The following is a 20,361-nucleotide window of genomic DNA, read 5'->3' as shown; positions in this document are numbered from 1 at the left end:
TATATTTGAGTTATTTATGTTGATGTTATGTATTATCTACTCCAGTGTCTTTCTGTGGTTTGGTGATTGTTAAGTGGCTGCTCTAACTACCGCAATTTCTTAGGATTAATAAAGTTATCCATTTATCTATCATAGTTTCATAATTACATTTGTGAAATTAATTCACACACACACACAAACAAACACACACACACACACACACACACACGCACACACACACACACACAGAACATATGTAGAAAAAAAACACTGAGGAGGAAGCCATCAAATGTTGAGTACGACATCAGCACAACACAGAGTCCACCATCAGTAGGCCATCAGTAGGGAACATACAGTACAGTATTATACAGTACAACACCGAGGGACACAACTGTAGATACCAGGCTTCTCAACTAATGCAGCAGCTGGATACGCAGCGATGCTTTTGAGAGAATCATCATTAAGATAGACGATAGTTTGTATTTAGAATTTCAATTTTAAAGAGTCTAAATTTCTCAGACTCAAATTGTCAGTGATGTATCATAATATACGGCTTTTGGGTGACAACAATTATGCTATTCAGTATTGTGAGGCCAATATTATGAACATTTTAATATTTCGAAATAAACCTGTATATACTTGAAAATGTACCAATACATTTGGGTAACACTCAAACCAGGAAAAACTGCACATTTGAACTGATCCGATACATCACCGTGAAAAACAAAAGAGCCCTCTGCTGCGACCACAAGCTGTGTGCATTAGAGTTTGGTATCTCAAGTTGCCGACTTACTGTACAAGGCAGACAGAGCCATTTATGGTGTGAAATGAACAATCTTCTTCTGTTTGTTTGTTTTGTTTTGCCAAGCGGGTGAGGAAAAACAAAAAAGAAATCAGATGTGGCAGCAAAGTCACCGTCGCTTAAAAAACCCACACCACTATGAAAACTGAAAACAACAACAACAACAACAACAACAACGTCAACAACAACAACACACCGAACACAGAGCGCCAAAAAAAAAGAATGTTTTTAATATCCAATTTTTTTCTTCTTTTATTGTTCCATTGTAACAATACAGTATGGATGTATCAGTGCTGCGATTAGTTTTGTCTCTCGAGCTCAGAGCAAACATGGCATATCCACTGTCAACAGGGCTGAAAAATAGATTTGATGTGTGTGCAATATACATAAAGAAACAAAGCCTCTTTAAGGAAATACAGCAGTCGAATCAAGAAAGTTATTATAAAATGTATCAAGTATGAAAAAGGCATGCTTCTCTCTCTTTTTCATCTTAAAAGTTTTCCCTCAGATACTTGATTTCAGTGTCCTTGGGTAGCCATTGTTATGTGTTAATAAAGCACTTATTATTATACACAACAACCACATTTTGATTTTGTGTTTCAGTGCAAAGAGGTACCAAATTATGTTGCGTAAGGAATGAGTTGAGTCTTTTTGAAGTCCTCCTTAACCAGTGCTACATGCATAAATCACCCGCAGCGCTCCCACAGTCTATCCCCTCTCTGTCCATGTCAGGCTTTGCTTCTTCCTTTCTCTGAGATTCAGAAAGGTGTTAACACTGGATTTTTTTTTTTTGTCCCCTTTTCCAAAGGGTGAGGGGGGGGGGGGGGGGGGGGGGGGGGGGGGGGAGAAGGGGGAGGGAGGTTTGTTAGTTTGTATAGAGTCACCACTGTCACCACATGGACAAACACACACAATGAACAGCACACAGACGGCAAGTGGAGGAAGCGAGAGACGGAAATCAAGAGAGAGGACGGAGGATGGATGAACACAGGGCCTAGCGCTGAGAGCGGCGATGATGGTGTACCCGTTTGCCCTCTGAGACGGTGGAGGCAGAATTGGCAGGGGGCCGGTTGGCAGGCTCTTCCTGGGGGTAGTGGGACGGAGTATCGGTCAGATACACCTCCACGTCATCAGGCACTTCTTCCAGGAAGTTAGAGGGAACCAGACCGCGGTGGCCGTTGATCTCACCCTGTCGACAGTAATGAGGAGTTCTGTCAGGGTGGCTGGACATGATGCATTTAATACGGTCGACACAGCATGTCGTATACTACTGTATAGGCTGTAATTTGAGGTAATCCCCTCAGGGATGTATCGGGACACTTTCCATCATTTTTTAATTTATTTTTTACCAAAATCAGCATGTGAACCTAATTTACACTGCCAATCCCCTGGACTCATTTAATTCATGTTTCAAAATGATCAATTTGCATATTCATCATTCTTCCCAACCTTGTGATTTGTTAAATTAAAGATTGTTTGACACCGACCACCCTGCCTGCAATCAATCACTGTGCAAGAATCGGAACTCTACAGTAAAACACATTGCTGTTAATACCCAGGAAAGGCCTGTATGTTAAACGTTCCACATTCCGCTATTTTTATGAGAGTTTCAGCAGAAGACTAATGCCATTTTCTAATGTCTGCACGGTAAATACAAAGCTACAACCAGCAGCCGGTTACCTTAGCATTGGATAAAGATTGGAATAAGGGAAAACAGCTAGCCTGGCTCTGCCTTTAGGCAAAAAATATTCATAATTTGCATACCAGCACTTCAAAAAATGAACTTGTGTCTAAAAACCAAAGGGAAACAAAAATGACAGTTCAGTTTCTGTACAAAAAAATATAAAGTGTTGTTACAAATGCAAACATGGCCAAGTGGCACTCACATAATAGAATCCGTCTTCATCAATATCTCCAAACACAGCCATGATGTCACCAGCACAGAAGGTCAACTCGGCCTATCAGAAGACAGAGATACAGAAAGGGATATACAAGGAATGCGATCCAGGGGAAGTCGACTATGTCTTAATCTGTTATACTGGTTTATGTGGGGTCATGGTCTGATACAGCCCTTCCTTGGATCTGTAAATACATGTGTGTTCAGTAATGAGTCCTTAGCAGTTACTGGTACCTCGACATCAACATTAGGGGAGCTCTCTCGGGGGTCGTAGTCGTACAGGGCCACCATCCTCCTCGAGGCCTGATCTCGACGCAGGCCTCTTCTGTGCTGCTCTGGAAGCAATAACGGATTTCATTTTAACATGTGTTTTTAGTCACAATTAAACTTTGCAACCCCACCGACAGCGGGCAGCCGCGATCATCTGTACTTGCTCAGGAGTGAGTCAGCCTGCGTAATACCTAATCTGTCCACAGGGGTGCTGAGTGGCAGGAAGCCCTGTTTGATGAGCTGGTCCATGGTCTCCTCGTCCTCCGCTCTGATCTCCGACACCATGTTACAGGGGATCAGCCCCATCCTGCCCCTCACCTCTGCTCTGTAAAACCCATCTGTGTCTTTATCACCGTACACCTGTCAGAGAAGAGAGTGAACGAGTGATGTTTAGATCTCCCAAAATATGTAGCACTTCTGTTATGGTGATTGAGGCACAGTCAAGCCAGTAATTGAAATGTTTTTTTTCAAATATGCTCTAGTTTAAGTAGGATTATACATAAAAGATAAAGATATTTTGCAATTTTTTATTAATTTTTAAATTATAAATTGTACATTTCTTCATGACTATAGTGCACCACTGACCGACATGTCAGCTGCTACAAAATATACAAATGGTTTTTTTTAACTGTAAAATAAGCTAGTCTATACACATGAATATTGGAAAAACAAACAATAATGAATGATGAAGTCCGTCTGAGAGAACTATATTCAAACTGAACATACTTTCTGCAGCTACTGCACACTGAAATAACTATTTATTTATTTATTATATTTCAGGATTATAGTGTTTGTGTTTCATGGCCAAAATACAGCAAACAACTAGCGCCTTATGAAATGTACATAAACATAAACTCCCACCCTAATGATCTGCCCCTCTTTGAAGGGCAGCTCCTCATCAGCTGCATCTGGGTTGGGGGACATGGACAGAGGATCATAGTCAAAGAGGGCCACAAAGATCCGGAAGGACTCCTCAGGCTCGGACTCATCGTAGTACGTGGGAGAGCGGCGGTCCCGGTCCCTGTAGCCATCTTAAACACATCGAAGACAAAATAATTCCATCATCCTGCATCACTACAAAGAACAACCTATCCAACACACAGAACAGGAACTTTGGAGGCTTTGTTTCTTTATGGAAATATTTAATATTTGCAAACATCATTTTTATGTTTGTCTTCAGTCAAATATGAGCCTGTGTTTGTGATGTTTGGTCACAGATTTCAGGGCTCAGCAACAAAACTTTAAAGTACTTTGATGACGAAACCTACGGTTTCATACAGTATACACCAATTACTTCTCTACTGAGCAAGTCCATACAGTATGTTACAGTTACAGCACATATTGATGTGTCTTAGCCATGCTTTAAAGGAAATCAATGAGGATTTTTTTCCCTAATATGTTTCATTGATTTGCTGTATTGCATGACAGATTTGATTTTCCAGTCTAGCCATAATTGTGCCTGTCAGCATGCAGGAAAAAAATCAGTGGTCAGTCAACTATTTAAATCCTTTACTGAAGCACACGCATGCACCAACAAAAAAAACACACACACACACACACACACATTACATGTACTTTCATGTTCTCTATTTTTACATATAAATATGCAGTGAGAGACAGACGAGGAGCAATACAAACCATGGTGCAATACACAGAGAACGTGATTCATGGACATGACACAACACCAGAAACACACAAGACTCAGACAAGCATGCAACAAGAAGCCTAAATAAAAAAAATGCAAAGACAAAGATACAACTCCATGTGTCTATTTTCACTTCAAATAAAAACACAAATGAAATTCTGAGATCTAAAGCAAAATCCAAAACTTTGCCACACATTGCCAACAATTGTAGCAGCAAGAGGTCTAAAGCAGAGATGGCAGAGTTGTTGTGGAAGTCATTTATTTGAATTTGCTAGCAAAGTGTGATACTGTTAAGCCAAAGCTTCATTTTGGTGCTTGGAAATACAAGCATGATGTGAAATGCACTGCTCCCGGCTGAGCATAGGCCAACCTACGGAAGATTCGGTAATTGTATTTATGTGGCACGACCAAAGGACAACTGCATTTCCAACAGCTGATATTTCAAACTCAAGAAACTCAAACGTCTAAAGAAAACAAGAAAGCAGTGAACGTGTGTCGTCATTATTTAATGTCTGCCACTAATATTTCTTCTACATGTCATGCAAGGATGCTCTCATTAAAGGTGTCGTGGGTGTGGTTGTACTACAAGGGGAAGGGGTTTAGCAGGCATCTGGAGTTCAGTGCAGTGAGTGAGGCATTCTCCGAGCAGTCAATCAATCATTTATCATCTGCAACTGTGGGAAGGTTCAATCCTGGACCCCAGGTATAGCTTGCCAGTGGGTCCACCATTTCAGTGCAGTGCAGTCATGCTGTTCAACTGTAAGCATAATAATATCTAATATTATTTGAGGCGGAGAAACAGGCACTTGCAGGTGTCCACAGCTACTTCTTGCTGTTTGCCAGTTGCTGGTGGCATTTTTTTTTTGTCGCCATGCTGTGGTGGTAGAAACAGGACTGCAGGCACATACCATGGGGTGACCTGGTGCCGCCCATGTGCCTGCGGGAAGACCACGTCCTGTGCCGAGCTACTCTGCCATAGTAAACATCCTCGGTGATGGGGTTTGCCTCACTGCTATTCTCAAAGGTTACCTCTACAGGAAACACCAATTAGAGGGTGATGGGGTTACAATGCAAAGCTCAACATTCCCTTCCCAAAAGGTTAACTGAAGACTTGTGTTGCCACCGAAAGCGTCTTACTGCTTAGACACAAGGTAAATACAAATACACACAGGAAAAAAACAACTACAGCAAAACTATCATGATTGTCAGAGTTTTTCAGAGTAGATTAGCACATCAGCGTGTAGTGCAACTGTTTGCGAGGTAATTTAAGAAAAGTCTCAGTTTGTGGCATCATTATAATCTCTGCAAGATGTTCAGGTAGTGAAGGGCATGAGCATGGTTCATAGACACAGAGGTGATCTGGAGACACAGAGAAGCTCATGATGGTGTCAACAGAGCAACAAACATGTCTGTGCTAGGGCACAAAAAAACACAAAAATGATTTAAAAAAAATAAACGACACCCCCCCTCTGCTCTCTCTATCCACCTGCCCATACTGACCAATGGAGGGGACCATTAGAGGTCTTCTCTGAGGCTGGGGACCGCTGCGATGGTTTCTTCTGCCGGTCTCCCGGTCATGACGGCCTCCAGCCGGAGTGTTACCCTGAAATGCACATAAAGCACAGAAAACATTCGCAAACATTAAACATTCACGAGCTGCTCGCGGACACGTGACTCGCAAACGGTGTGTGTGGAAAAAAAAAAAAAACGCATGTCGACGTACTCGTACAAATTGTATGTAAACAAAATCATGCAGCACTCACAGGCAGGCACACTGAAACACAGACGCATAGACACGCACTCAGACACACACAAGCCCACGGGAAATTTCAACATTCCAATATTAAGCAAATACTGATTTAAAAAACAAATTACTGATTTAAAATATGTAAAAGGAAATTTATTGTGTCAAAGATATCAGTAAGCACTTGTCCACCGTATATTACTGTGCACAACGCAAAACTGTCCACGCCCAGTCTTTTCCTGTGTCTCTCTCCGAGGACCTGAACACATTCACACCCAGTGTATCTTAGCTTCTCTCCATGAAGCTGAAACATTCAAACCCAGCTTCTTTCTCTCTGTTGCTCTCAGACTGCAGCCTCGCGGCGTCAGTGTTCTGTATTTTGAAATTTGTAGCAGCAGTCGCCGCAGCTCCACGTCACCTCCGATCCTACTAATATCCAGTTCTATACACCACGGGCTGCTTCTATCTACCTTGTGCAATCTCATAGCTAAATGGAGAGGATTTACAGTTTAGATGAGAGGATATTGTTAGCAATATAGCGAATTTTGCTGACTAATATCACACACATTGGGCCAGACTTGATAGTCAAACTCTGAAGATGTTGCTTCAGAACCGTTTCTCTTCACTGGTATGTGGAAATGCTGCCTGAAAGCATTAAACCCCAGTCTGTCTCTCTCCATAGTGCTGAAACCCAGTTTCTTTCTCTCTGTTTTTTATTTTTATTTTTACCTAAACTCAGCACACACACTAACAACACTTAATTAAATGCATGTCAAGGCAGCAGTCTCAATTGAAGTATCTGTGCCCGTGCAGTTCACTAACTAATAATAAATTTGGGTGGTTATGACTTTTGGGTTTAGAATAAGTGCAAAGAACTGCACCTTGGGTGTGTTGTGCGAGTTGCGTCGACGTCCCTCTTCCAGCTGCATCTCAGAGTACAGCTCCTCCTCATCCTCTTCCATGATGTCAGACAGGTCAGAGCCCCGGCTGCTTTCGCTGTGATAATCTTCATTGTGACTATAGTGAGGCTTTTGGCAGTCACGCACACACACAAACAAACACACAGACGCAATTGTTTAAGTCCACATACATCCGTACGTACATGCGCACACCAAACATACATGGATGGGCAAACACACGCATGTGAGCACACACAGGGACACGGGCACAGGAGTGTATGCATGCAACCACCCAGACATGCATGCACACACATCCAAACATACACACACGTAAGAGGTTGTCCATTGAAAAACACATTGGGACAAAAAGTAAGGTAAAAGATTCATCGCTGTTCTTACCGGCCTCCCGAGCTCAGAGCCTCTGAGGAACTCATCCACTGAGGGTCCTCTCCGACGGCCGCGCGCAAACCCTTCTTCATCTTCCTCTTCCTCGTCAGAATGATGCTGGTGAAATGACTGACCCTGCTCTCCATATCTGCCCTGCCTCCTGTCCACCTGAAAACATGCACGAAAAGTGAGGTAAGTAAGTAACAGAGACGGAGGCATACCAGTGGTACTTGATCTTTACTTGTTTGACAGTTTAATACTCTCTTATTTTATGGTGTGAATATACTGACAGTCATAGAAAGCCAAATATTATTTTGTACATAATCAATAGATCGCTGTATTCTCTTCATTTCAAGCTAATTTACAGGTGTTTTTAAATTATAATTAAATTCACTGTTTATTGTCATGCTGCAAGTTTCCTTTTCTTTCTTGACTGTGTAATTCCATTCATGTGAATGGATTATGCATTGCCATTTTCATCAGACCTTGCCACTTTCTGCTGCCACCCTCTGCGCTGCTTCTCGGGCGATTGCTTTGGCGACAGTGTCTGGGATGAGCGTGCCTCTGGGCTGAGGAAGAATCCTCTGGGGGGAGGGGGAACGTGGATTGGGAGGGGGAGGGGCCTCAAGGGTGTGGCCTTGCATGGGCACAGGAGGCTGGGAAGTGGGAGAGCGTGTTAGGTCCCAGCCAGGCTGGCCAGGTGGAAAAGCTCCCCCGTGGTGGGCTGCGTGGTCTTTGGCATCCAGGTCTCTGGCACATACTGGTCTCTGAGGTATAGGGTGGTGATGGGGGTGGGGTAGCAGAGGCAGTTGGTGCTGGGGCCTGGGACCTTGGTGCGGATGGCGAGGCGGAAGGTGTAGGGGCTGGGGCTGAGGATGTGGGAGTCGGTGCTGGGGTTGCGGGGGTCCACCTGGGTGGGGGAGTCTGGGATGGGGTTGAGGGTGAGGAGGATGGGGTGGGGGTGGTTGTCCGTGGGCCTGGGGTGGAGCAGGAAGTTGGGCCTCTGGGGGGAGGGGGAACACATGAGGAAGGTGAGGGGATTGGAGGTGGGGCTGAGCATGGGGGTGTGGAGGGGGGCCTGCGTGGGGGTGCATTGGCGGTGGCAGGGGGATTGCAGGTAGAGGCACGAGGAGGTTGTTTGGAATGACGGCGACAAGGGAGTCCTGGGATTCTCCCTGCACTGACAGCGTCCTCACGATGACTTCCCTGGCCTCCAGGCACTGAATCCTTGTCAGCTCGACAGTAACATAGTCTGCCATTGGGAACAACACTTCAGCTATCTGGATTTAAAAAGAGAAAATTAAATGTCAACATACACAGAAGCGGCATAATCATTTCTAACAACTGAAACAACTTTTTTCTTTTGTGGCATCCCAAGACTCTAAGACTAAGATACGAAAATAGTTAATATTCTCTTGTTCTGAGCCAAACCTCCTTCACAATTTATCAATGTTAATATTAGTATGTGAAGCAAATAATAAAGCAGGAAACACCATGCTGTCAACGTTTCAACATAGTGTGTTTTACTTTGGCAGTCACCAGAGGGAGTGAGAGACCTTTTCCAGGATGTTCACAGGAACCCAGATTGAGAGGCTTGCTCTGAACATGAATCACAAGTAGGTGGCACTGCTGTGTATGCACTCAGGCCACTGATGACATAATGCTCAACTCAACATCAGATTCTATTACCACCCCATCTGTGATGCATGTTCTCATGTTTCAACTGGATTAAATATGATTAGAACAACCCAATCAGTGTTTTGCTGTATCTGTGTAGGCCTTTGAAATATGGATCTCATATGCTTGGGAATTCTCCACGAACCGGTCCCTCGGTACTATTCATGCTGCTGCACGAAGTCACTTGTTTTCTTTGTTACTATTATTGATGCCTTTAGCTCAAGATGCCTTTTAGCAGAGGATGTAGTCTTGGTGGGTAACACTTGCTAACTCACCCTCTGTCCTTTAGTGCAGACTGCGTAGCCAACGACATTTGCCCCATTAGATGTGCCTGTGGGAGAGAGGATGGGGGGCTTCCAGCGGACCTGTAGGACCCCTGGAGCCTGCCCACAGAGCACCTGTACATCTTGGGGGGGCTGGGGAGGGCCTGGGAGGTGAGGGGGGGAAAAAAGTTTAAAAGTTGTGTAATCATTTACTGTTTTATTATCACAAATATATAAACAAGAGGAAAGGGTGTGAAGCATTCATCAAATGCACAAATTGGTGCACACACAACCATGCACAGAAATGAGAGGGAGTGAGGTGGGGGTGAGGATTCAAGACGCAACAAACTGGGTTCATTTGTAATTTCACTTGTCATATTTATATTTGTGAAAGAATTACACAACACTATATTTATACTTTGTAGATATGCACAGTTCATGCGGATACTTGTGATAATATGACATGGCTGTTGTGTGCTGTGTTTATAAAATGCCAATTATTAATATGACTATAATGAAGTTATAATGGCAGTACATTAACATTATCTAATGTAATATACTCCAAAATCAAACTGTGATGTGAAATGCAATCCTCTTTGTGTAGCAGTATTTCTTGCAGTGTGTATTCCTCTGGCCTAGTGCTGTACCATAACCTCATACTACTCTTTATGTGAGGTGAGCGCTGTTGTCTCCACATGCAGGACACAATCCGGAGAGACTACAGCTCATTCTTAGTCTTCCACTCTCCTGGATCACTGGATAAAACATGCACAACTGCAGTCAAGCAGAGGCAAATGCACACTCATACAAAATGGTCATTTCAGTGAGCAGTGGAGAGGCACTGCTTTATATAGTGCTGGTTACTACAGGCTAGGCTATAGGCTGAGGAAATGACTCATCAGAATAATAACTGATCATATTGTGTGATGCGTGGCTGCTCTCTAATCAGTGATATACTCAGTGCAGTGAGCAAACCTGGGCAGAAATGTAATTAGAATTTGGTTTCCAAAAATAATTGATTTATAAAGATGTTTAATGCGTTTTCATTTAAATAGATACATAAATGATACATTGTTTGTAGATGACAAATCTTTTTCAATAAATGCCATTTTGCCCAAATGTCTTAATTGAACAATACGTCATTATTCTCAGTTCCATGACCACAAGCCTCTTCCGAAAGTATCATAGCACTAATGTCATCTCTGTCCATTGGTTTGCAATAGAAGAAAATGATTTGGAGAAACCCAGTCCACGACTGATGTTTCATTCTGACCTGTTCTGCAATATGGTGTTGGACCTAGACAGAATACAATACACAACAACGGCAAAGGTAAGGCAATTATGTACCGTACTCTTCTATAGCACAGTACAATAACCTTAACACTGATATGGCATTATGTCACATATTTGAGCCGGCATTACAGTTAACTGTCATAAACAGAGCAGTAGCAGTCTGTCGTCTCCATCTGTCTCCAAGATCGTTTAAAAACAAGCAAACGTCTGCTTTGGCGCTATGCATATATTATTGGTATCTGTATGTATAGCAATGAGCTTTTGCTGACCTGCAGCCTGAGTGCAGAACTCCACGCCGGCTTCTTTCCTCTCTCTCTGCTCCAGCGGCAGTTGCCATGGCACCTGGTGCGGCTGTGCCACCACCGTCACTTTGTAAACTGTCAGGGGCTTCAGGTTGACGAAGCGTAGTCTGTACCGTCCCGGCTTTACCGCCGCGTGCTCCGCCCCGTCCAGGAACACGTTGTGACCGTAGTTGCTGTTGCTAGGCAACCAGGAGAGCTCGGCAGTGTCGCGCTGGATGTCGTCCACCCGGAGGCCGCACGGCGCCACCACCACGTTGGCCCCCACCAGCAAGGTGCAGCGCAGCTCGTCCGATAAGCCCCGGTCCGTGGCACTCTGCACCGACACGCGATGAACGCAGCCGTCCAGGTCCAGCTTCTCCAGCAAACACTTGGCCCGGCCGCCATACATTACACTGGCGCGAAGCTCCCCGTCTACTAACACGTTGTAGCCAGAGATGTTCCCCCAGCCCAAAGGCACTAGTGGAGGCTCCCAGGCCACGATGACACTCCGTGCCAGCTGCTTGATCAAGTTGATCTTTCGGGGATAAGGCACAACGTCTTCAGCCAGGTCGTCAGGGTCCAGGGGCCCCCCTGTCCCATTGCTACAGGGAACCAAGGCGTTAGATGTGCCCAGGAGGCCGTCCTGGGCACCTCCATCCACTGCCATCAAGGCCAGGGGCATATGGTCCAGAGAGCCCAGGTCGTCTCCTCCCTCCCCTGACTCAATCGCTAGTTTTTCCTTGTCTTGGACAAATTCCACGAAGTTGGAGGGAACAAGTCCTCGCTGGCCGTCTAGCAGCTCCCCTGTGACACAAAAATACATAGATTGGAAGTTGTAGGAGATGAATAACTCAACAAAGTGCATTTATTCTTCCTGTTCATGTTGATGAAAATGCTACCCTTGTCTTGTCTCTATAGGAAAGCAAGACGGTCCCTCCGCAATGCCTCACGCAAATGTTAAAATTAGGCTCACTAATGGCTCCTTACAAGAAAAAGACACAAGGAAAGCTGTAACTTGAATACACCTAATCATCAGTGAGATCTATTTTAGGTCAGATATGTAAACATACAGTACGTGCTATTCCCTAAGACGTAAGATTAACTGCTGCTCTGATGCTATCTCTTGTACTCTCTCCAGTAAACACAGAACTCAGAAAACATTTCAACATTTTGAAGAACGTGAACTTTAGTTCATCACTTTTGAACATTTCCAGGAACACCCCTGAGCATTTAGATGCTGCGGTCAATGCAGGAAAAAAAAAACAGCGTAGATTTGCACTGTACTTTTTTCCCAAAGGGAAGAAGTTTGTCTTCAAAAAAGCTCCTTATCATCTTGTCCTTCAATCCCTTTCTCCACAGAGGCCTGGGAGACCTTAAGAACATCTGTGTGTGTTTGTGTATTCATGTGCGAATGAGTGTGTGTTTTGTTTGTGTGCGCTGATGATTAAACTGAGCCCTGCTGGATTAGTCATCGAGCTAAAAGGGACCAAGGTCCCATCTTGACAACAGCTTGGTCTGAGGCATCAGTCTCCCTCCTGCGTGGTAAATACAAGGCTCTTCCACGATGCCATGCAATTTCACCGCCCACAGCTAATGAATCACTACAGCTGAGTACAACTGTGTCTGCAGTGGGCTGCGCTGTCAGCAGGATTTCTAGTCAGGGGGATTAGGATTGCCTCTGATGGAGAAGCCTTCATAATTTTAAAGAGATTAGACAGAGAATCACTCCAATCACCAGTTACAAAAAAGGGTGCAGGGTGTGTTCTTGGTGACACTGACACAGAGCATACTTACATACAGGTGTAGGCAAATTAACTTAAACACCCAGTGGGTAAATGATTAACTTCAAAGTAACAGGTTGAATGTCAGCTGGATTTTGATTGCTTTAAAAGAGAGCTTTCAAAGCAATATGCAGCTCAGCAACAGCTCTAACATCAGAGCCCAAAGTGAAGGTGGATCAGTCTCAAGAAAACTGCTAAAATATTTGATACCTCTAAGAAAACCACAGTGACATGAGCCAAATACAGTTTGACTGTGCTGACAAAGAGCAGTTCAGGTCGCAAGGTTAAAATAACCAGTATGACATAAGTATCAGGGTGACAGATACTGCTACTGTCATGATGCCCAAGAAGAGCAGCAGTGTTTACAGTGATGATTGCGTCAGCATTGCAGTCTCTTTACATTAAGGTTTGATCATGATGTTATGTCATGTCTCGCACATCGAGGACAAAGTCAACAAGATATACTGTAGAGTGACAAGTATAGAGTATATACAAGATGTATATATATACCCACAATGCACAGCACAGTATATGACATGGTAATTTTAAAAGGATGTTGACTGTAACAAATTCACTGGGGGATAACTGTGAGCTGGCAGACACAGATCTTGGCATGTTGTCTCATTGCGAGATTAATCAATATGCGATGATGCACACGCTTGTTGTGACTGTCAAGCATTCTCTGCTACAGCAGCAGACAGGGACTCGGGCAAAACCACAGACTTGAAAGGCAACAAAGGACACCTCCTGCTGTACTGTAATCTTTGATATATAAAGTGCAATTTTGACTATTTTTTTAATCATTATTTCCCATGTAATCTCTGCGTCTTGTTTTACTTCTCACCTTGATAGAAGCCGTCATCGTCCATGTTTCCATACACGTACAGGTACTTCCCAGCCACAAGGGGGAGTTCTGCTTCAGGGTGCTCGTTTGGTCCATCGTAAGGGTTATAACTGAAAGGAGGAGTTCCTTTTTTTTTTTAGTTTTCATGACAGTAGCTTTTTTACATTTACATTTTTAAATAAAGAAGCAGTTCATTAGTAAACTCAAAAAAGATTATTTGCAATAAAATCAACAGATTCCTGAAGCATTCACCTGTATCGGGCAGTGCAAAGGCGGACCTGGCCTGTGTAGCGAGGCTTGGACCTGGGTGACGGGCTGGCCTCATCCTCCATCTATAGATTGACAACGTAACCGACATTAATGTCATATACTACATGCATGCTATTCATAACTAGGGTTCAACCCAAAGCAAAGTAAGCCATTGAAAACATGACAAACTTAAAACTATCTTGAAGACATGATAAGTCATACAAGCATTGATGCGATAGTGGTCACATCAATGCATCAAACCCACCTCTGAGGGGGTCCGCTGTCGAGGGTTGCTGGGGCGGTCCGTCGTCACGGTGCTGGACTTGACAGACAGTGGTTCTGGTCTTTTTCTGTCTCCAGTCTGTGGTGTGCAGGGCGAGAACTGGGAGATCAGTAGAGGCGTGTTTGCCGCGCTCTCATCGCCTGGGAGACATCGATATCCATAGCAAATAAAGAGCAACTGTCATTCCTTCTGCACCCATTTGCTGCTCACTGTACAGCTATTGATCTCCTGTTGAAGCGAGTGTACAGCAAACACACTTCATGGCAAAGGCTATTCCACCTCACATCTGCAATACATTTGTCATTAAATACCACTGAGGTCCTCATGTGGAGGGGGGGGACACAAACACTTGAAAAACTCAACTCAAAATAGAAAACTGCAGTCTAAGAGTGTGAACAGCTGAATTCCTTGAGGAAATTAAAGTCAGTCAACAACATGGGTCCACGGCATCAGTGGGTTCTTGCGGTTTGTGAGTGAGTAATATTATGCATTAGCCCGAAAGCATCAGTGAGTGCCCCCTCTGTTTCAAGTGGAGAGAAAGATAAAACAGGATTTCCAGCACTTCAAAGACCTCTGGTCTGTGCCAGACTGTATAAATCTACATCGTTGATATGGCTCTATCTGCTGGCTCTGCAGGTTGCACTATGTGTCGCTAGAATACTAATGTGTTAAACCACATTCATGTCATACATCAGGCCTATGATCAATTAGGGTGGATATTGATCATGAATAAGCAGTGCTGCCATTAATGGTTGTCCACCTCTGGTCAGGAGCGAGCTGATCCAGCTGTTATGTGAGCCGTCTGGGGACGAGATCACTCCGACTCTCATTTCATTCTGATCAGAGGCCTTTTGATCACATGTAATTTGGTGAATGCTTTTATCCAGAGTGCAGTCATTATTTTTTAGAACGGGTGGACCTCACTGGTAGTGGACCATTGATGACTCACGATGGACAGGTTAAAAAAAATAAAGTCTCAAAATTATTGCAGTGTCGATTTTCCTTCCTTTTCAAAACCTGGCGTCTCAAACGTGTACATATACATGTGACGTTTGGCTGTGAGTCGAGTGCCCTGACCCACCGTTCTCCGTCTGGGCTTCAAATCCAACGATGACTTGGGAGAGTGTCTTCTCTGATGAGAGAGGGATCTGGGATGTGGAGGCAGGATTATTTGTAAGGATGCCCACAGTATCTGATTGCAAACGAAAATTCAGCAGCTCGTTGGACAGCTGGTGGAAGTGTTCACTCTGTGACCTGCATTTCTGCTCCAGGTCACGAACCTTGACCTTTGAAAAAGACAACAAAGAGAGGGGGTGTGATGGCCGAGAGGAGCAAGAGAAACAAAAGAGAGAAAGAGGGAGAGAGCAGGAGGTAAAGAGTGAAACATGAGGGGAAAATACACACACAAAGCACGGAGAGTACTTCATCACATGTAATGTTCAGATAGGAATTCTCTGAAGAACAGCCAACGTTTCATCTATTACTGCTGATCAAACAAAGACCCAATTAGAAAGGGATCCCTAAAGAGCCATGTTTCAGCATTGAGCAGCATGTTATATTGGAACCACTGCAGTCTAATCAAAGCACATGGAAGTGTAGACGCATCTGCACCGCTGCAGCTGCTGATACTGTTAAACTCTGATAAGGAAGCCTAAGTACTGCAAGTAGTTAAGAGGATTATAACACTTACAGCATAGACATTAAAGATGGCATATCATAAATATATCGGAGGAAGTCGAGGAAGATGGATGGGGTGTACGGCGAGTATAGTAATACTCGATATCATTCAGGGCACAAATGGATTCTCGATTTGCCCCCCAAAATAAGGTTTTGAAAGTTTTAATGATTTGCTGAATATTCACACATCAAACTAATCAGGGAGGAAAGTAAATACCTGAAACATTCTGTCCTTATTGTTCTGTTCAGACAAAAAAAAGGAGAAAGAAAAAAGTAAAGAAAGAAGAAAATTTAAAAGAAAAAACATAATGAAGAACCAAACACGACTAGATGACATTGGAATCGATGCAAAGACTAAAAGTGAAATGCAATAATATATTTATCGGTGCAGATAAATATACAAAAGCAACATGAAGTTAAAGTAAAAGGAACCAAAAAGAAACATAACTTTATGTTTGTCAATCTGTAAAAGCCTTCCGAGCACAGGACTGTGGAATCAGGGGTTTGTTTCTGAGTTTGACCCTACAGACATGTTTTTCTTCCTGCTGAAGTGTGTGTTTGCTCATTAGTGTAGAGAAACAGGCATGTGACAGAGACTAGCAATTGATTCAAGGGATTTGCAAGAAGAGAAGTAACTCAACGACTGTGGAGCTTCCATTTCTCAGACCAAACTCCTGATGTTTGTCTCAGCCTAACTCAGGCTGCTTGCTCAGTAAAATCGTATTAAAGTGCTTCAGCTGGATAATAACATCACCTGACTTGAACCACATGCAAAGGAGTCTGCACCCTATTGTCGTGACAAAAGGATTTAGAGTGAAATGAGAAAATAATTTTGAGTAGATGAGCCAGTGACAAGCTTCTTAAGAGACTGATGAATCACAGCAGGTCAGTGATTTGATCATAGGGACATTTAGTAATCAATGTCAGCCTGGTTGCAGGATTAATGGGAATCTGCAACTATTGTTAAAGTTTGGAGGAATATTTCACAATGCAAAAGTACAGAAAACCTACAGGAAGACAAATGACAATATAGGAATATAGCTGCAAACACAGAAGCTGAGCTACAGATTGTTTTAGACTCTCTGGGGTATGAGTCACAAACTGGAGTATTGAATAACCTGCACGGTGTTACAGTATTTGTTCACAAGCACTTCTGGGTGGGAAAAGGCCAGTTTATCGTCAGTGGATTTCAAATTTTAAAAAACACAATTTATGCCAAAACCACCTGATTCAGGGCAGAGGGCATCAGCCAGCACCCTGACGATGCCACTACTCTTCCACTTCTCGAAGAAATTGTATTAAAAAAGGATCCAAAAACATGACAGAGTTATCCACAAACCTAGGCCTGGTTTTCCTCACCGTGCTTAACATCAAAGACCCTACTCATGTATTGTCCACACAGACACACACACACACACACAGGTGTTTTCACTTCACTGGCCTGATTAGACCTCTTCTCTAGGCTGTGTGGCCGTGTGCAGATTGACGTCTCGTTAACGTCTTGCTGATGCACCTGTTCAGACCTTTATCGTTCTTAGAGTTACCAAGTATGTCTAAAACTACACTCTACGCATGGAACACTCAATTGTGAGTAGATTTTAGACACTTCTACATCATCGTCATGATGTGTCCCTTGAGGGTTGCTGACTAGAAATCTATCTGAAATCAAGCAAACATTTCAAAAATCCTGGGGAAAAAAAACAGAAAGCTTGACAGTAATGTTAACAAAGAGGGACAGGGCTAAGCAAACACTGAATTCCTAGCAGAGGTGCAATCAGCCAGTGTAATTTAAAACACCTGTGTGAGTGGTGCACAGACTTTACAACAGATTTCTTTTTTCTACAGATAAAGTGATTTTTAGATGTTTATATGTAGCACTTGTTCCACATCTGTCTAATACTATGTGAAACATCTGGCGGATTATTTTGTCTCATTTCATCAGCTTAAAACAGATCTAAACCATATCTCAGAAAGGTAACACTGAGGTAAAGCTGTACCTCTAACAGGTGCACTGCTTCCTCATGCTGTTGGTCAGCGTGAAACCATAGCTTGCAGTGAACACATAGAGACGCACAGTGGCAGCTGACACCGTGATCACAGTCCATGAGGTAGAATAGACCGCACACAGCTGACATACTGTCAACCCAATACAGAGGTTGATCCCAGCACTGGTAATTGAGGAGATGCCTACTCCTGATGGCTCTGATGAGCAGTAACAGATTTATTTTAGTGTGCAAGAAGTGGCTGGTAGCAGAAGTAAAAGCACAGTTTTCAACATTAAAAAACGTCTTTGCTTAGTTTTACAAATTACTTAGCATCTGCTTCGTGTCTGTTTGTTTCTCTTTGAAAAGACGCCAGTGCAATAAGTGGGTACATGGAGACAACTGACGGAAAAACCTGACAGATATCTGAGGAAGCAGTCACTATTCCGCTGTTTTAAGGCATATAAAAGCTGGCATGCTCTAATCCAGCAGGTATTTTGAGTATATTTACATATCAGTCAATAGAATAAGAATGGGCTTTTTGTTTTATCTTTGTATGGCGTGTAAACAATTAATTGTAAATAATGCTGCAACAGGACAAAGATGCAACAAATTAATTCTTTAAAGCTACATATTTGTTCATTTAACAATTGAAAATGTAGGCTCCACAACGTTGAACATCAGGGTGATTGAATGTATGATTAGGTCAAAATTCAAGACGGTAAGACAGATAATTAAACATCAACAGTTTCTGTTGTATCAAAAGCACTTGTAATTTAAATCCATGTGTCCCTTGTGATATTTGCAGTTCTATCTAACCAGTTTCCAAGCAGAGTAAGAATATATCCCAATAATAAAAAAGGTACCAGACATGATACGAGGCCTCGAAAAAAAAGTCGACACGGTGTTTAAATTTATCAACTAGATAGGCAACATTTTTAGCAAAGCGCTCTTCATCACGCTGTCAAACAATATCAAAAGGTGTTGTCAGCTGAGACTGCATTTCGGACAAAATCTGCTGATTTTTACTTCATTTGACAGGTTTCTAAGGTCTTCATATTTTCTGATACAGTAGCAGCGATTCAATGACAGTGATTCAGCACAAAGTGACTACTGACACATCAGTTACTGAACAAGCAGCTTCAGTTCGTCACTGCTCTTATCACAAAATCAATTACAAGGGAGCATTGTGTCAAAAGTATATAAAAAAAAAAAAAAAAGTAAACTTTCAATGACAAATTTTGTATTTTTGCCATTATCCATAAGTCCATACCTTTTGCAGTTGATTGATCTCCTTCTGCTTGGTGTGGAGGGCCACCAACGCCTGCTCATGCTCTATCTGCAGCTGCTGCTTCAGCTCTACAGCCTCGTGCATATGCTGGAGAAACAGAGAGAGAGAGGATGCGGTTACGTTGACGGATGTTCTTTAGAGATGATTGTTGACAGTATACCGTTTCAGCTAGAAAGTTGAACTATTTCTTTAAAAGGCAGATTTTGCAATCTAAGGCACTCAAGTGTTGAAGTTCACTGCGGAAGTAAAGAGTGCTATACAGTATGAGCTTTTCATATAATGCGTATCAGATGCAACCCACTGTATACTGACTCGAACTGACTCAGACAAAAGCTGTCACGCATGGTCACCCACGCTGATCCTAAATCTACCCTTTCCCAAATTAGCCGAGTCATAACCATACAGTATCTATCCGCGAAGTCACGACCGGCTGCCACATCTTACAGAAACAGAGTTAAGGCCATAAGATGTTTCCACGGGCTTAAGAAGAAAAGACAGCTTAAAAAGCTCTGACATTCATCATTTTCTCTCTGTGTTCTCTCTCCCTTGGAAAAAAAGAAAAAAGAAAAGCCTCTTTACCTCCCGGAGTGGCTTCGAGGTGTCCTGAGCAGGCAGCTACTGCTTTGCATAATCAGGGAGAAGTTCTAAGCTGCAGAGGACTGGGCTGGCTGAGAGGCTGTCACTGGAGCCTTAGTGAAAAACTACTTTTTATAACTCTTGGATATTCTCGGTAGGCTTGATGAACTCACCTACATTTTAAGCAAACACTCTGTGATGTCACGTTAAACCAGAGACAGATGTTGATTTTAAACCAACAACCTGCCGTACACAAGTCTGCATCTCAAGACCACTGCCAACCTTTCTTATTCTGGTTTGTGGCCTTCATGATGACTGATGAAACACGTTGGTCTATAAAGTTGTTCTATATACTATAAATATATATAGAATATTATACTATATATACGTTTTGACACTTTTTCCCTTCTCCGTGCACCTTTATAAGTAGGCGAAGCTGTGCCAGGAACCCCCACTCTGCTACAACACTACAGACAAATATCTTTGAGACGAGGGATGTTTACTGCTTAGCAGAACTGTAGACCTGAAACCTGGGATTTGG

At 43.1% G+C, this 20,361-nt stretch overlaps 1 protein-coding gene across 4 annotated transcripts in view; it reads right to left on the bottom strand.

Moving 5' to 3' along the window:
• The window catches only part of LOC116387984 (RIMS-binding protein 2-like), a 55,292-nt gene that overhangs the window by 5,189 nt on the left and 29,742 nt on the right, over nt 1-20,361 (bottom strand). Inside the window, exons 5-22 of one of the 4 annotated variants that reach the window (XM_031855500.1) lie at nt 19,227-19,331; nt 15,376-15,580; nt 14,277-14,434; nt 14,015-14,094; nt 13,763-13,872; nt 11,126-11,941; nt 10,837-10,860; nt 9,576-9,727; nt 8,109-8,903; nt 7,636-7,791; nt 7,219-7,365; nt 6,094-6,196; nt 3,810-3,979; nt 3,140-3,308; nt 2,913-3,013; nt 2,668-2,739; nt 1,806-1,970; nt 1,018-1,578 (exon numbers count right to left, since the gene is read on the bottom strand). In XM_031855500.1, the coding sequence (XP_031711360.1) occupies nt 1,540-1,578; nt 1,806-1,970; nt 2,668-2,739; nt 2,913-3,013; nt 3,140-3,308; nt 3,810-3,979; nt 6,094-6,196; nt 7,219-7,365; nt 7,636-7,791; nt 8,109-8,903; nt 9,576-9,727; nt 10,837-10,860; nt 11,126-11,941; nt 13,763-13,872; nt 14,015-14,094; nt 14,277-14,434; nt 15,376-15,580; nt 19,227-19,331 (3,567 nt within the window). In that variant the 3' untranslated portion in view covers nt 1,018-1,539. Of the gene's footprint in view, nt 1-1,017; nt 1,579-1,805; nt 1,971-2,667; nt 2,740-2,912; nt 3,014-3,139; nt 3,309-3,809; nt 3,980-6,093; nt 6,197-7,218; nt 7,366-7,635; nt 7,792-8,108; nt 8,904-9,575; nt 9,728-10,836; nt 10,861-11,125; nt 11,942-13,762; nt 13,873-14,014; nt 14,095-14,276; nt 14,435-15,375; nt 15,581-19,226; nt 19,332-20,361 lie in introns of those variants that run through there. The other 3 variants (XM_031855501.1, XM_031855498.1, XM_031855499.1) reach the window with 3 other exon arrangements.

The sequence above is a fragment of the Anarrhichthys ocellatus genome, unplaced genomic scaffold (assembly GCF_004355925.1).
Source record: "Anarrhichthys ocellatus isolate YVR2014 unplaced genomic scaffold, GSC_Weel_1.0 scaffold16, whole genome shotgun sequence".
NCBI classification, from domain to species: Eukaryota; Metazoa; Chordata; class Actinopteri; order Perciformes; family Anarhichadidae; genus Anarrhichthys; species Anarrhichthys ocellatus.
Note: the sequence above shows the minus strand (reverse complement) of the source record. Positions and strands in the feature narration are given on the sequence as shown.